The sequence below is a fragment of the Planococcus citri genome, chromosome 2 (genome assembly GCF_950023065.1).
Source record: "Planococcus citri chromosome 2, ihPlaCitr1.1, whole genome shotgun sequence".
Classification (NCBI taxonomy): Eukaryota; Metazoa; Arthropoda; class Insecta; order Hemiptera; family Pseudococcidae; genus Planococcus; species Planococcus citri.
The window spans coordinates 42,541,116-42,556,782 of NC_088678.1; the positions used below are offsets into that span (position 1 = coordinate 42,541,116).

General features: G+C 32.6%; 2 protein-coding genes across 8 annotated transcripts in view; both read left to right on the top strand.

Annotated features, from left to right (window-relative positions):
• Positions 1-2,883, top strand: part of Msp300 (Muscle-specific protein 300 kDa) — a 113,215-nt gene extending 110,332 nt beyond the window's left edge. For 5 of the 6 annotated variants that reach the window (XM_065350296.1, XM_065350299.1, XM_065350298.1 and 2 more), the window contains 10 exons: positions 20-223; positions 297-497; positions 564-763; positions 866-904; positions 996-1,170; positions 1,257-1,457; positions 1,538-1,672; positions 1,753-2,013; positions 2,220-2,284; positions 2,405-2,883. In XM_065350296.1, the coding sequence (XP_065206368.1) occupies positions 20-223; positions 297-497; positions 564-763; positions 866-904; positions 996-1,170; positions 1,257-1,457; positions 1,538-1,672; positions 1,753-2,013; positions 2,220-2,284; positions 2,405-2,621 (1,698 nt within the window). In that variant the 3' untranslated portion in view covers positions 2,622-2,883. The remainder of the gene's footprint in view (positions 1-19; positions 224-296; positions 498-563; positions 764-865; positions 905-995; positions 1,171-1,256; positions 1,458-1,537; positions 1,673-1,752; positions 2,014-2,219; positions 2,285-2,404) is intronic. The other variant, XM_065350297.1, reaches the window with a different exon arrangement.
• Positions 2,884-4,708: 1,825 nt separating this feature from the next.
• On the top strand, positions 4,709-15,638 carry LOC135835869 (O-acyltransferase like protein-like). 2 transcript variants are annotated; one of them, XM_065350330.1, is made up of 14 exons: positions 4,709-5,207; positions 11,179-11,390; positions 11,534-11,748; positions 11,829-11,890; positions 11,993-12,195; positions 12,288-12,442; positions 13,050-13,218; positions 13,378-13,571; positions 13,827-13,968; positions 14,044-14,233; positions 14,332-14,453; positions 14,556-14,671; positions 14,783-14,881; positions 14,984-15,638. In XM_065350330.1, exons 1-14 carry the CDS (start codon positions 4,871-4,873, stop codon positions 15,066-15,068), a joined length of 2,301 nt encoding a protein of 766 aa, XP_065206402.1. In that variant the 5' UTR covers positions 4,709-4,870; the 3' UTR covers positions 15,069-15,638. The 2 variants fall into 2 exon arrangements, with proteins under 2 accessions (XP_065206402.1, XP_065206401.1); XM_065350329.1 differs by having other exon boundaries at positions 4,713-5,207; positions 14,311-14,453.
• The last annotated feature ends 29 nt before the right edge of the window (positions 15,639-15,667 follow it).

A 15,667-nucleotide genomic window follows, 5' to 3' on the forward strand; every position in this document is an offset into this window, starting at 1 on the left:
TAATGAATGAATTTCTCAGGCTCTCGAATCGGAGTTTGAATCATATAACGAGCCAATTACCACGACGAATCAAATGGCCACCGAATTAATGTCCAATAAAAATCGACCGGATGGTAAAGACGTGCAACAGATGATGGATGAATACCTGGTCATGTACAAAGATATCAAAAAACGTATCAAAACGCTGAAGCAATTCTACCGTAAAACCAAATCAATTAAATCGGTAAATAGACTGAAATCTGAAATCAAAATATTTGCCAAACGAACTACCTATCTAAATTTGAATTTTACTTTAGCAACAGAACGTCAGCGAAGAAGTACAAGTGCAGACTTTGAAATTCGAGCAAGATTTCGCAGCTCAAGTGGATACGTTACCTACGTCTTTACAACGAAAGGACGCCTTCTATTACGAATTACAAAGTACCAAGAAAGAGTCGCAAGATAATATAGAACGATTAATCGAACTATCAAACGAAAATCCCAATTCTGAAGAAACGGTAAATATTTCTGTTGCATTGAAAAAAAATAAGAATGATTTGTATTGAAATTGCGTTATTTTTTAGACCAAGGCAATGGCATGTTGTCAATCTTCTGTCGACTTGATGAAGCACTTGAGCGCTGTTTTAATTGGCCAGTGTGGAATGTTATCCGACGAAGTAGTTCTGGTTGAAGTAGACGAGCTCGTTAATAAATATCAATTGCTTTTATCTGAAATCAGGTTCAAGCAACAGCATTACCAGCAACAACAAATGGAAAATAATAGGTGAGAGCTGGTTATGATTTTAAAAACTGAATGTATTCTTTTGTATATTTTGAATCTCCTTTACATTGTATATTTACGCCTTACTCCTATTCCTTACCGTAGGTCTAGCAATGAGGAAGGATATGTATTTTTTTGTAAACAGTTGAGTAACCTTGGCTTAGTTTAGTTGATTGAAAATTTTCTGAAATACGAATCAAGTTGCGGCGATATTAATTTTTATGAATTTTTGCAGCGAACTTGGTCGTCTAAGATGTCCATTGTGCTCTCAAAGAAACTGGTCGCAACTCGATAATGACATTTGGAGATTAGAAAAATGGCTCGAGCATGCTCAAGGCACACTGCAAGCGAATCCAGCAACTCCTCCTCATAATATCGAACAGTTAGAGGATGTTATTCAAGAGCACAAGGTACCTAGCATTTTTATTGAAAATCGATGTCAAATCAAGTTAATGCCAAGATTCATCAATACAATTTTTGGTTTTCTTATTCGCAGGAATTTATGGTGTATTTGGACAGCCATCGCGATGTTATCGTCAGCTTGAACATCGTCGGTAAACATTTAATGGAGCATTCGGATAACGAGCAACAGTCGGTAGTACTTCAAGATCGTTTGGCTCGAGTGAACGAAAAATGGGAAAAAGTGTGTACTCAATCGTTGGCTTGGCAGCATAAATTACAAGCAGCTTTAATGGAGGTAGGATATAAACTATTTGATATTTATTCGTCGTCAGATGGTCAGATCATTTGTTTAACGCTGATTTTTCAATTCAACAGAACGAAGAATTCCATAATATAATAGAAGAACTCTTGATCTGGATTGAAGAAACCGAGAATTCCATCAAGAGCTGCGAACCGGTCGATTTAACCGAAGAGACGTCTGTGATAAAAGAAAAATATAATAAATTCAAGGTATTCGTCTATCCATTATAGTAATTTTAGTTTTTCAAAATTTCGTATTCGATCATCACATTTACTCTTTTATTGGGCAGAAATTACACAAATCATTGAAACGATGCGAGCCTCGAGTCGCCTCATTGCAAGCCGCCAATCAAGTCTGCATTACTCAACAAACCAACGAACTGGAAACATCGCAAAATAAACTAGATCACTTGAGATTGAGATTACAATCTTTGATACGACTCACGTGGCTGTATATGATGAAATTAGGCTCTGTGCTCGGATACGATGTTAGAAATTACTACTCTGGAATGGATCTGAGTACAACCTCTACAATGACCTTGTCTCAAGAGGTACGTGTGTACTTTTGAACGAATTTTATCAAATTTTTTAGCATGCGTAGTTAAATGGTAGACGCACTTACACTTGTGATGGAGAGAAAATACAGTCTTGTCGAGTGTTTTACTCTTTTGTCTTAAGTAACGAAACGTAGATACCGATCGGATATTATTGTAAATGCACCATAAATTAATGGCTTGTTTTTCACTGTATTTAATAGTTTTTGGACGAACATGCAATCGAACCGATGGACCGGGCCGATACACCCGAATCAACTACATCGAAGTAATTATTTTAGTTTATTAGATTTTTTTTTCTCGTCGAATATCTTATTTTGAATATTTATACTTATTTTCAATCGTGTCGTACTAATTAATTAATTTTTGTCTGCTTTCTGTGTTACAGCGAAGACGAAAACCGAAGTATACTGTCTCGTGGAAATAGATTCTTCGGACGAGTAATACGAGCTTCTTTGCCTATACAGGCGTTCATTTTTGTCATGTTAGGCGTCGTAACGCTGTTTCCGCGGGTCGACGATGAATATACATGTTCGACTGCGAATAACATGGCATGGAGCTTGGAACCCATGTTGAGGTATCCGGATGGACCACCACCGACGTAATTCCATTTAATTTATGTAACCTATTTAAAAAGATAAGATTTAAAATTAATCCTAATAAGGGTTGTGATGTTAAGTGTCCTTATTGATATTATTTGTGTTGTTTATTATTAAGTTAACCATGTTATTTTGAAGCTCATTATTTAAGTTTAAAACCATTGAGCTTGTAAAAATTATTTTTGTATAAAGTTGAAGTATCAATACGCTTACAACGTGATTTATACCAAATTTTGTAATTTTCAAATATATTGCGGTTGTTTATTTAGGTAGGTTGTTTTGTTCATTACAGATTTGAGATTTGCAATAGTTCTACGAAAGTTGGAAGGTTCAGGTTGGAACGTGAATATTTTCAAATCAAGACTGCCAGGAATATTTTAAATTTTGAGAATTTGTCTTAGATTACAATTGTTGGAATTGGAATGACACAAAACATTGTAATATAATGAAAACTCGTTTAGACTCGATGATCGATGATAGTAGTTTTAAATTTCATTAAAATTTTGTTTTAGTTTAAATTCAAGGCTGAAAAAAATCAACGTGGCGAAAAAATGTTCGAAAGTACACAAAATAACTGAATTTCAAACGTTCGAGTGCGTTTATTCCGCCCCGCTAACCGTCCCAAACCTTCGTATCTAGAATGTGATTAAAAAGTATTTACCTACTCGTCATATTAATCGGCAAAATTGTCATTTATCATTCATTCAACTTGAAAAAAACACCGTTTTATTTGGCGAAATTGGTGTTTTTCCCCTCATAATCAGTCGGAAAATATTTATTAGGCCCCCCTCCTCCCCAATATAGTTTCGTTCTTGGTAGATATTCGAATAATGTAAAATAAAAAAAAAAGTAAAACGGTATAATAAACGTACCTACGTTTAAATTACCGCGAAAATTTGTGGAATTTATTTATGACAAATTTCCCAGTTATCCTCCAGTAACTCGAGAATTTTCTTAATGAAATTTTAAGAAAACATTGCTTACATCTTGAGTCATCAATCATGTTGTTGTTTTTGTATACCTACTCGTGTTCATTTCACCTAATAGGTATAAGTAAAATATGTACATAGCATTAATACGATTAACACGACAACTGACAACACGTGTAATTAATTGATAATTATCAAATTCTCACCTACCTGATTATCTTATTTAATGATTTTTTGACCACAAAATAATAAATATTGTCGTTTACTTTTCACATGTAAGTAATCACTGTAATTTCAACGGTTTTTAAATTTCATGCACATTGCACAACCTGTTTCCGAGGAATGCCTGAACTTGACTTTTACGGCAAACTACTTATGCAATATTAGACACCTATTTTACGCAATGGTTGCCTAATCGATTCCTTTGAAACATTATTTAGCGGAAAATTTTTTAGTCATGGAAGAAAGTAAACCTGATGGAAAATAAATATACCTAGGATTTTCTAATATCAAAAAGCGCAGTAAATAGACTGAAAATTAAATTCATCACTTATGAACTCGGATTTATCCTCTTTCATAGGGTGCAAACAAAATTGCAGCATTTCTTAATTTTTGGAGAATTTTTGTAATTTTAAAGTCCCATCCCTATTATATGGTGATGGTTTCAAGTCATGTGAGGCTTTCAAGTCGTCAATGAGAAATAATTTTCGAAAAAATCACATCCTTTTGAGTATAAGTCTCAAAAAATTTGTGTCCCCCCATGGACCATTGAGCGCTCAAAAGTACTTGAAAAATGGAACATCTCATTCTGGTGTTTAAAAATTTCACCAAGCGTTGAAACATCAATAAGAGCAAGTCGTTTTGATGCTCATAAATTAATTTTAATTTCAAAAATCCATTTCACCGTAAAAAAGAAGAGATAAAATTTTAATTGTAGGTATAGAGTTAAGCTACCTACCACATACGTATGTAAGTAGGTAATATGGATAATCGTAAGAAAAAGGAGAAAATATGAATTACGATATACGAGTATGTCGAGTTAAACTAGGCACCTGTATCCATATGTAAATGTATGGATGGTCGAGCCGAAACAAGCTTCGAACGTAGACGTACATTCATACGAGTATTAGATATAGCAAATTACTTTTTGTCATATTTTCTTTCCACACCCGAATGAACTTAAACGTGGAGCCGGTACCCGGTTCGCAAGGACATCAAGTAAATACAGCGCCCAAACTATGAACTTTTTCACGACCGTTTTCTCTCGGTTTTCCTCCGATATAGGTATGAATTTGAATATCAAAGGGAGATTCATTCGATTAGTCGATGTCAACATACTGTTATGAAACCATGGACTGTCGAGTAACAAGAATTGTGTATTTCGTTCTCGTTTACACGTACTGTTCGTTGTTTTGCGTGGTAGCTTTGGAAAATAATACTGCTGAAGATGCGTTCACAAACGAAAAGAAGTTACTTGGGAGTATTTACAATGAGAGTTTTCATAACTTTGAATCAAATACTCCTCAAAGGAAATGGATTACACAATTGTTTCACGAGGCCGAAACAGTTTTTGAAATGGATTCCAACGTGAATACAGAGTGTAAAAGAGATTTCGATTTGTATAAATTGCATCTAAGAAATCAATCTGTGTGGGCTGTCAGAAGTGAGTATTTCTTCTTTTTTTATCCATTTATTTTTCCATATTTAATATTCCTTTGCAGCATCATTAATAAGCTAAATTTAAAAAATTTATTAAAATTTTTTTTCAAAATTGATAATAGGAAGATTTTTGATTTTATCCTGCTTGTAAAAATAGGAAAAGGTATTCCTTTTTTTTAAAAGCAATTTAAAACGTGAACCAAAACTCTATTTTTGACTGAATCGATTGGTGGTGGTTTCGAGCCATTCTGTGTTCTTCACTATAGATTTTCGGATTTTCTTAAACTGTTAGGAAAAAGCCAAAATAAAATTCAGTAAATTATTTTTAATATATACCATCTTTCCTTTGTGACTCTTTCAAAAAAATTTCAAAAATTGTTTCCCTTTGTTTCAAATCCATGGCATTTTGCTTAATGATTGTCATTTTATTTAATTTTTTATTTTTTTGAAAAATGGAAGATTTAAAAACCCGATGGAGGCTCTAGTATGGTTCAAAAATATCACCAATCGATTTTGGAAGTAAAAAATTGAGATACCAAATTTTAGTCTTTAACGTTAACGCGTTAGTAAACGAGAATAAAATTTTGAATTTTTCAAAAATTTGAACTAGGCATTTAGATTTTTAAAAATTTACGAAGAATTGAAAAATGTAGGTAATTCGGCGTCCAAAGTTTGGTCAATTTCTCTTTATTCGGTTAAAAAAAATTTCTGACCTTGGTCTCGTCTTCTCGACCTTCGTAAGACGATTTTATTTTTTATTTTTCGTATCTAGGTAAATTCAATGTTTAGGAAATTTTCTTTTGAAATAGGTAGGTAATCTTCCGTTTCCCCAATTTTCTGACTCGAGTTGGTTGGATAAAAACAATATCACACATCGCTTCGCTTGAAGCTGAGATTTCCCCATTCATTTAATATTCTAATGACTAGCGCATAGTTTTTCTCTGAAGGTTTGAAAAATTGAATAGGTACCTAATTTTTAGAACGCAAAGTACAGGAAATCGAATTTTTTGGGCTAAAGAGGTAAAGGAGAAGTGTTCAAACTCATGAAAGGCTCATGTATAGAGTATTTTCGGAATGTGCATGTCAAATTTTGGCTTTCTGGAGTAGTTTGAAGGGGAGGGGAGGCTCAGAATAAAATAATTGAAACCTATAAAAAAAAGGCATAGAAATAGATTTTTTGAGAGTATGTTAGGATGGGGAAGGAGAGAAATTAAAGGGATTTAATCTTTCTACCTACCCTTGATGGTCTATAAGTTTCAGTTTTGGGTCATTCCATTGCATTTAAACTTGTTATAGGTACCTATGTAGTCTACTATCAAACTAGCAAAAAGTGCTCTAGAAATCGAATTTGACTTACTTTTTTGCAGCTCAAAAAATTCAGTTAGCATTGTGTAGACATAGGTTGAACAAGTCGTCAGTACGTACCTATTTTTGATTTCGCAGTTGCACATTTGGGGAGAGGGTGCTTAAAACTCTTGATTTCTAAAATGGCTGGGGCCTAAAAAATTGTTTACATGTTAACCTCGTCCATTACTTAAGCCAAAATCTGAGAAAAACTGCTTGCACAATAGGGGGTAAACGAACTTCAAAGTGGTGCTCCCTCCAATTTCGAGTAAAAATGAATCGCCGTAGAATTATTCTAAAGTGACCGTGGTAAAAATGTTTTTTTGAAAGTTTTTGAAGAATTTTGAGCGTAAAATGGCGACATAATTTTTGATATATTTGAAAAAATGTCATGTGACTTATCAAAATGTGTTGAAATTTTGCCAGAAATTCAAATATTTCCACGAAAATGCTTTTAAAAACTTTTTGAAGAATTTTAAGCCCCAAAATTGGGCCATGATTCTTGGAATTTTTGAAAAAGTGTCATGCAACATATCAAAATGTGCTGAAATTTTGCCAGAAATTCAATTTTTTCGACGAAAATGCATTTAAAAACTTTTTGAAGAATAGCCTCATAATTGGGTCATGATTTTTGGAATTTTTGAAACAGAGTCATGCAACCTATCAAAATTTGTTAAAAGTTTGCCAAAAATTCAAATACTTATTTCGACTCAAATGTATTTTGAACATTTTTGAAAGATTTTGAGCACCAACATCAACGGATAATAGTTTTTGGAATTTAAAAAAAAAGTTTCATGCGAAGATGTAGAATGAAATTTTGTGAGAAATTGCAATAGGTAGGTATCGATAGTAATCGGATTATTTCCATGTCATTTTCATTGTTGGAAATGTCTTAGAATGGGTGCTCGTGTATCTACTTTGGTATTAATTTTCTGGGTTGTTTCCATATTATGAAAAGATTATATATTTTATTAATTTATTTAGATATGATTTAAAAGCATTTCATATAATTTTTTTCCTCGTAATACAGTTTCAACCTGTTTCAATAGACCGTATGTGTATCACTTTTTCAATAGTTTTCAAAAATCGATCTTTGAAGCTGCTGTTTTTCAAAACTGCTCAATAGAAGCTTCGATAGAAATTTTCAATCTTGTGCTGAAACTTTAATCCATTTTGATAGGTTGAACTACATTTATATTAAAAAATCTCGAAAATCATAATTCCATTTTGGCCTCAACATTTTTCGAAGCTTCTTTTAAAGAAGCATTGAGTTCTAAAGTTTTAATCCATTATGATACTTTTTCAAAAATTCCAAAAATCCTGGCCCAATTTTGGTGCTTAAAATTTTTTAAAAAATCCTAAAATTCATTACCGTAGAAATATTTGAATTTTTAACGAAATTTCAAATTTTGATAGGTCGCGTGACACTTTTTCAAAATCCCAAAGTGCGCACCCATTTTTAGGCTCAAAAGTTTTCAAATTTACCCCACTTGAACATTACAATATCCCTATTTTCCTCAAACGGTGATTTGACATGGAATGACCCATTAGATACCAGATACCTGCGTAGGCAAACTAAATTTCAGCTTTCTGGCTCGAGGTTTTCTAATTTTTTTTTACCTTTGGCTCTTCCATTTTTAGCACTTAAAATATTGGCTGGCGCACAGTGACTCGGATGGTGAAAAAAGAAGAGCTGAAAGTAGTTATTTTGTAGTAATTTTCAACGAGGAATTCGAATCCGATGCCCTTTTTTTCGCCAGACCCCTGAGGGAGGGGGTGGACCAAAATCAAATTTTGTAAAAATGAAAAAAAAACGAGTGGTATGTCAAAATGTAGGTTTTTTGGATCGAGAAACACAAATCTGAGGTTCTTTTTTCCCTCAGACCCCATAGGGAGGTGCTACCAAAATCAAATTTTGTAATAATGGAAAAAAATCGAGTGATATGTTAAAATATAGGTTTTTTGGGTCGAGGAACACGAATCTGAGGTACTTTTTTCCCTCAGACCCCTCGGGGGCCCTTGAAGAGTTGCCACCATTCTTGAGATATTTTGTATCAAACGCGACTACATTTTAACTAAATTAACACGAAGTAATTGCAAGGGAATAAGGCATACGTTTTTTCATTCAACTACCTTCAAAACCGCGATTGCGTGAAAATGTGTATTGAAGTGTGTAGAATTTGGGCGTGCTTAGTTACTTTGAGAATAGGAGCGATTTTTCAAGTTATGATATAAAATAACCGACGATATCGGGTCGAATTATTGAAAAACTGACTAATAAAACCCCTCAACCAAAAAAATCTAGATTTTGATAAACTACTCAAATTTTTGTGATTTTCTAAAAATTTTATTTCGGTAGCACCTCCCCTAGGGGCTGAATGAAAAAAAAGACTTCAGATTCGTGTTTCTCGACCCAAAAAACCTATATTTTAACATATCACTCGATTTTTTTCATTTTTACAAAATTTGATTTTGGTAGCACCTTCCCAAGGGCCCCCAAAGGGTCGGGTCTGAGGGAAAAAAGGACCTCAGATTCGTGTTTCTCGACCCAAAAAACATATAATTTGACATATCACTCGATTTTTTTTTCATTTTTACAAAATTTGGTTTCGGTACCAACACCCCCCCTTCCCAGGGGTCTGGCGAAGACGATATCGGGTAGAATTATTGAAAAACTGACTAATAAAACTCCTCAACCAAAAAATCTAGATTTTCATAAACTACTCAAATTTTTGTGATTTTCTAACAATTTGATTTCGGTAGCACCTCCTTTAGGGGCTGAATGAAAAAAAGGACTTCAGATTCGGCGGTATATTCTTGCGTGCTTTTTCGATTTAGCTTTGCTTGGATATAGAATTTTTTGTCGATTCGAAAATCAATGTGGCAGATTAAAAATTTTCCACTTTTCAGAGCAATCTCATAGGTAGAAGGTATACTCGTAGAAACATACCCACGATCCTACTGTCATATCGGGGTAAATTATTTCGAGCTGATACTGAAATTACGTTAATACATCTTGGTAGATACAAGTTATACAGGGTGCCCAGAAATATCGAGTACCCCTGAAAAAGTTTTCTACCAAATACTTGGGTTGGTCACAGTGAATGATAATAATGATAGCACATGATTGGTTGTTGGACTGGAGAGATAACATTCCACCAATCATATGCATCTATTTCACGTTGCCAAACTATATGTATTTTTAATGAAAAACTTTTTTAGGGGTACTCGATATTTCTGGGCACCCTGTACATATGGTATAAGTGCGTATTTAGGTAGGTACTTTTTGGTGTTTATATCCGCTTGAAAATTTACCATTACGCTATCGCGCTAATGTTGTTAGAAGAGGAAATATTTGGAAAAAATAATTTACAATATAGGTTGGGATGCTGATGCTTATCATAATCATGGCGGGTGTAATAAATGTTTATGATCTCATGGCCATTGTACTCGATCAAAACATTCATTACTTACCTAGCTCAGTACCTATACCGCAAAAACCTCAAACGTACAAAAATTCTTCGTAGTCTTAGGTGAAAAAATGTATTCACGTCTACTGAATTCACGCGCGAGATGAGGCATCCAGATTATTTATTCGATCTGGAATTTTAGTTCATTTACGTAGGTACCCGTTTATCTACGTATTTATTTAGAAAAACTCGTTAATGCATGAATTTACACCGGAACGTAGTTAGGTACCTATAGCTCGCGCTATTAAAGTTAAATGAAATTATACAACCATTTTGTCAATCTTCCAAGTTATGATATCCTTGTTTCGTAATATTTTTCCATGATGCGATAATTAAATTCTTTACTTTGTACAGATGTGGAATAATTTGTATCCATGTGTTATCATGCTAATAAAAACGAGTGTGAATAGGTAACTAAGTTCCGTTTTTTTGCGTTTTTGTGAATATTTATAATTCAAGTAGATTTGGCTAGTACTTTAAGGTAAACGGCATGAGTATACCTATAAATTGTGTAATTAGTCTGGCATATAAGGGTACCTACGCGTTGATTTGTACACGATACCCCCTAAAGGGGTGTTACGTCACGATGATGATTCATGATGAGTCTAGTAAACTAATTATACCTAGTAATTAGGCCCACTAAGGAGCAGATTTATATGAACTTATGATTTTTTTTTAAATTTGAAGTTGAAGTGATATATTCCAGATATACTTTTTCGTTTCCTGAACCTAAGTAATTTCAAAGCGAATGAGCCCAACTTGTTTTTTATATTTTGCATATTTTTCCTATAAATTCATATTTTTGATATTTTTATATATGGATTTTGGCCATTTACAGTAGCACATATTTTGATAAATTATCTTTATCACATATTTTGACGTTTTTTAAAATTTTTTATCGCCTTATTTATGGTATTTTTCAATTTTCAACTTTTCTGACTTCCGGATTTCGATAAATGTTCAGTTTTAGATTACTTTAGAAGTCAAATTTATTGTTGTTCAATCCTATAATAAAAATTCTGTTATATGAAAAAAATTAAAAATCTAAGACGTTGAACCTTGAAATTAAAAAAAAAAAATTGAACCACAATGAACGAAATTTTGAAAATCTACAAGAACAAAATTAATTAAGTAGGTAATCGAGAGAATATTTTATTACAGTGATGGAATCATCGGAATGGCCATCAGTCGGTATCTTCTCTGGTACGGGGGCTCATTTGGGAAATTTCGAAGAATGTTTGACGATTTCATCATACAACATCAAAGGACAATATTGTCTGGCCGACGCTATTTACGATTACCCGGATATTCTTCAAAATGAACTCGTGGAAGTGCCCGATGAAAGAATATCTGCTTGGGAAGCTGTCTTAATGGTACCTATACTTTGTAAAAATATTAATTTACCTTATTTGAAATCTCACCTTTTCGTTAAATTTAATTTCATAGCTTTCTATGTAGGTAATTTAATTTTTTGTCATCTTTAAAAGATCAAATTTTCCTCTTTATTGTTTTTCAGTATGAAAAAAATCCAGTCAGAGTGAGCAGAAAAAAATTGAACTTCGCCATGTGCATACCGTCATCTTGTAAACCTACTGATTTAAAGATTTCCCTCAATAACACCTTGTACCCGTTGTTCAAAAATCACGGGCTCGATATGACAATTGACGTAAATCCTACATTATGTAAAGTTCGGAAAGAAAACACTTATCCGCAGGGATATTTCATTGTCAAGTTAGTCACAGCAAAAATTTTCTTATAAAAATGTAAAAATAAAATATTTAAAAATAATAATAGGTAATAATAATTTTCAGGTGGCTTTTTGCGGTTCTATTTTTGGTTGTAATGTTATCTACTTGTTTAGATTTCAGAGAAAGTACGTAAAATCCTCGATAAATGACTTCTGACTATTACTTTTGAAAATAGACTACCTCAATTTACTCAATTTTTTAAAATTTTATTTTCATATTTTGTGCAGATGAAGCAGTTAACAGATTCACAGACATCCTACAATGCTTTTCTTTGGCGAAAAATTTCAAAAAACTGGGAAAATTCGATCCAAAAACTGATTATGCTTCTTTACATTTCGTGAAAATTTTCAACATTTTATTTGTGATTTACGGACATCGTTTCATTTATTTCCTCGGGTATCCTAAATTCAATCCCGAAACTTTAGAGAAAGTGCGTTGAAGAAAAACTCTCACGTACCTACTACTGGATGTTTTCAGTACCTAAATAATACATATGTACCTATTTGCTTATTTTTTTTCCAGTGGTATAATGCTTCCAGCATTGAATTAATACATACGAACGTTGTAGATGTGTTTTTCGCGATTAGTGGTTTTTTATGCTTTCATTTCGGGTATTCATCAATGGTTAAAGGAGGAGGATTTTCACTTATATTTAGTGTCCTGTTTCGATGGATAAGGTAAAGATTCCATGTTCATTGTTCATTTCTAATCTCTATATAAGTAGGTATAGGTACTTTGTTAGTTACCAACCAGCATTGGTGATATTAAAAACAGGATTACGTATACGTACATCTCATACTGAGATCTATAGGACTGCATTGCATTCATTTTGTTAATAAATGGTTTGGTAATCATTTTTTTATTTATTTTTTTAAATTTATTTGGGAAGTTGGAGAAGGAATGAGAAAAAAATGTAACATGATAATAATAAAAAAAAAAAAAAAAACAGAATTACCCGTCATCTAAGTGGAACTAAAAATTTTAAATCCTCAAAAAATTTTAAAAAAAAACAATTTTCCCCATTTTATTGATCATTTGTTACCTATTAAAAATTAAAAAAAAAACTTGTGCTTTACCGAGGGGTTTTTAAGGTTTTCTGGAATAAAAGCTGTTTATGTAGGTCCTAATTAATTAATCATACTTTGTGTACTAGTTTATTTTTTTCCTTTTTTTAAATTATTTTTTCAATATTTAGGCAGGCCTGATTTAATTTCAAGATATTCGCATTAAAAATGACGATTTTGTAGGTTTAATAAGTCTTTTAAGTTTTTAATTTTTTTTCAGATTGGTTCCAGTGTTTTGTATTGTAATCTTATACATCATATACATATTACCTTACACGGGTGAAGGTCCAATGTGGGATTATAGAGTAATGAATGAAGTTACCAAATGCAAGGAGAGTTGGTGGGCAAATCTTTTAGCCATCAATAATATTGTTAAAACTGATCAACAGGTAAGTGCGTAGTTCCTAGACCTATAGATGACTTCTTTGCTTACGATTATTATACCTGCAAAGAATTGTAGCAGATATATATTTGCAAATTGTTTGGCGTCAGCATGGATACTTTGTCTACCTACGTATACCTATTTTAAATGTGTGTGTTTTTTTTAGTGTTTAGTGATCAGCTGGTATATATCAACGGATATTCAATTGGCTATCATTGGTGGTATTTTATTGTACATTTTCACCAAGAATGAAAAAATTGGAATTTACGCCATAGGATTTACTTTAGTTGTATCTATTACCACCACATTCACCGTAGCCTACATAAACAAATTCCATGGACTTTTAAGACTTTACATGAGGTAATTTCGATATGAAATTTGGCAGTACTTTTCGCAAAAATTGTTCAATGACAAGGAAACAACCTACTTTAACTGGCACTTTTTGATTTGAACAAATCTTAGGTTGATCTTTTTTTTCTGAATTGTTAAAAATTTAAACAAACATTGAAAGGGGGTTGTTTTGCTGACCGGATTGGAATAGAACATAATTGCATACCTAGGTACTTACCTATACGCTGCTTGATTTTTAAATGCTTTCATTTGAATTTTTTATAGTTTATTGGAAGAACCAAGAAATGAACCCGAGTTTACCAATTTTTACATTGCTCCATATGTAAGAGCAGGTCCTTACTTGATCGGTGTTATTGCAGCTGTTGCAGTTAAATTACTGAAAGACAGAGAATTCAAATTAACCAACGTAAGCGGAATGAGTGGCATAAAAATTGAAAAGTTCACAGATTTGCTAATTTTTTTTTTTTTGAATTTATTGCAGAAACAAATATATTTAATTTCATTTCTATCCATATTAATAAGCGAAGGAAGTCAATACTACGGATGTTTATTTTACAATTTTAATAGACCATATAACAGATTTGAAAGCGCTTTATTTGCGTCACTTAATCGTTCGTTATTCGTATTCACATACGCAGTGCATATATTTTTGTATTTCACTTCTGGATTAGGTGAGTAAATTACTGAACACTTGCGATTTGGCAAAAGTATTGATTGATTCCTACTTATTTTATTTTTTTTCTCTCAGGATTTATAACTAAAATTACAGGTTTAAAAGTATGGGTTCCACTTGGACGATTAACCTATTCGGTTTTCTTAATCAATACAGTGATCCAATTGTATCACGCTTCCATACAAAAACAACCAATGCCATTATCTAAATTGAATTTGGTGAGTCACAATTTCATCGTACCTCTCCTACAACTAATTTAAGTTACCTACTTGATTACCTTACCTACTTAGTATAATTTTTGGATATTTTATCTTTTGTAGCTATGGTTGGCACTTGGCGATGCAGTATGGAGCTACGTGATAGGATTAATTTTACATTTATTTGTTGAAGCTCCGATTGCGAATTTGTCAAAACTGATCCAGAAACCATTAGTGAAGTACGGAAGATCAATTATTCAATTCCTTACAAAATCATTCACCTCGTTTTGTTTTCGAATATTTAAAAGATTATGACATTAAGTATACCTTTATCAATTTATGTTTTACAGGGCGATCATAAAAATAAAATCGGATAAACCCAGTGAAAAGACTAATTCGAACGTTGAAACCAATGAAGTGAAAAATGGAAAAATAAATGATCTCGTGAGGTAAGTTTCAATTTTAATCCTTGAACGCTGTCTCTTGCACGAAAGACATTAGTGATACCAGCTTGCTCTTTTTTTTTTTTTTTTTTTTTTTTTTTTTTTTAGAACAAATGGAAAATCCCTTCCATACATTTACAATAATGAAACGTTCGTTAATGAAGAAAATTCTTCAGAGGTTCCAAAGTCGTAGAGGTAGATTCTAAAACAGGTGTCAGCCATTTCCTGATTTTGAACTTGAAGTGGATACCAAACGAGAAAAGAACAACGGAGAGCAGAACCTGAAATAATCGATCTTATGGTTGCATTGAAAGAAGATGAACTTGACATTCCCAGCTGATTCCGGCTGTGATGAGACGCCGGGTTTTTCATTCAGAGTACAGCTTTTTCATTCGTAACCCTCAAAAAAATTTTCAATGCAGATCATCAGTTTCAAAAATTAGTTGATTTAGTTTATAACTTCCCAACAATGTAATTGTGAAATTCTAGAGAAGAGGACTGCCCCGTGATTAAGATAATTTAGATGTAATGAAGGGCGTTGCTTCTACCTATTAAGTAATTTGAATAAAGAAATTATAATATGATTTTTCAACTTTTCAACTTTCAACTACATGACTTTCTTGACCATCTCAATTTTTCATGTATTTTTTCTCATTTGTAAAAATAGAGATAGGTATACTATTACTATATGTACTATTTTGTGTTGAATTTACTTGGTTAGTAGATACCTAATCGAAAAGAATGAATTACATCTTTGATCTTTTATTCATCTTTCGAACATTTGTTTTTCAT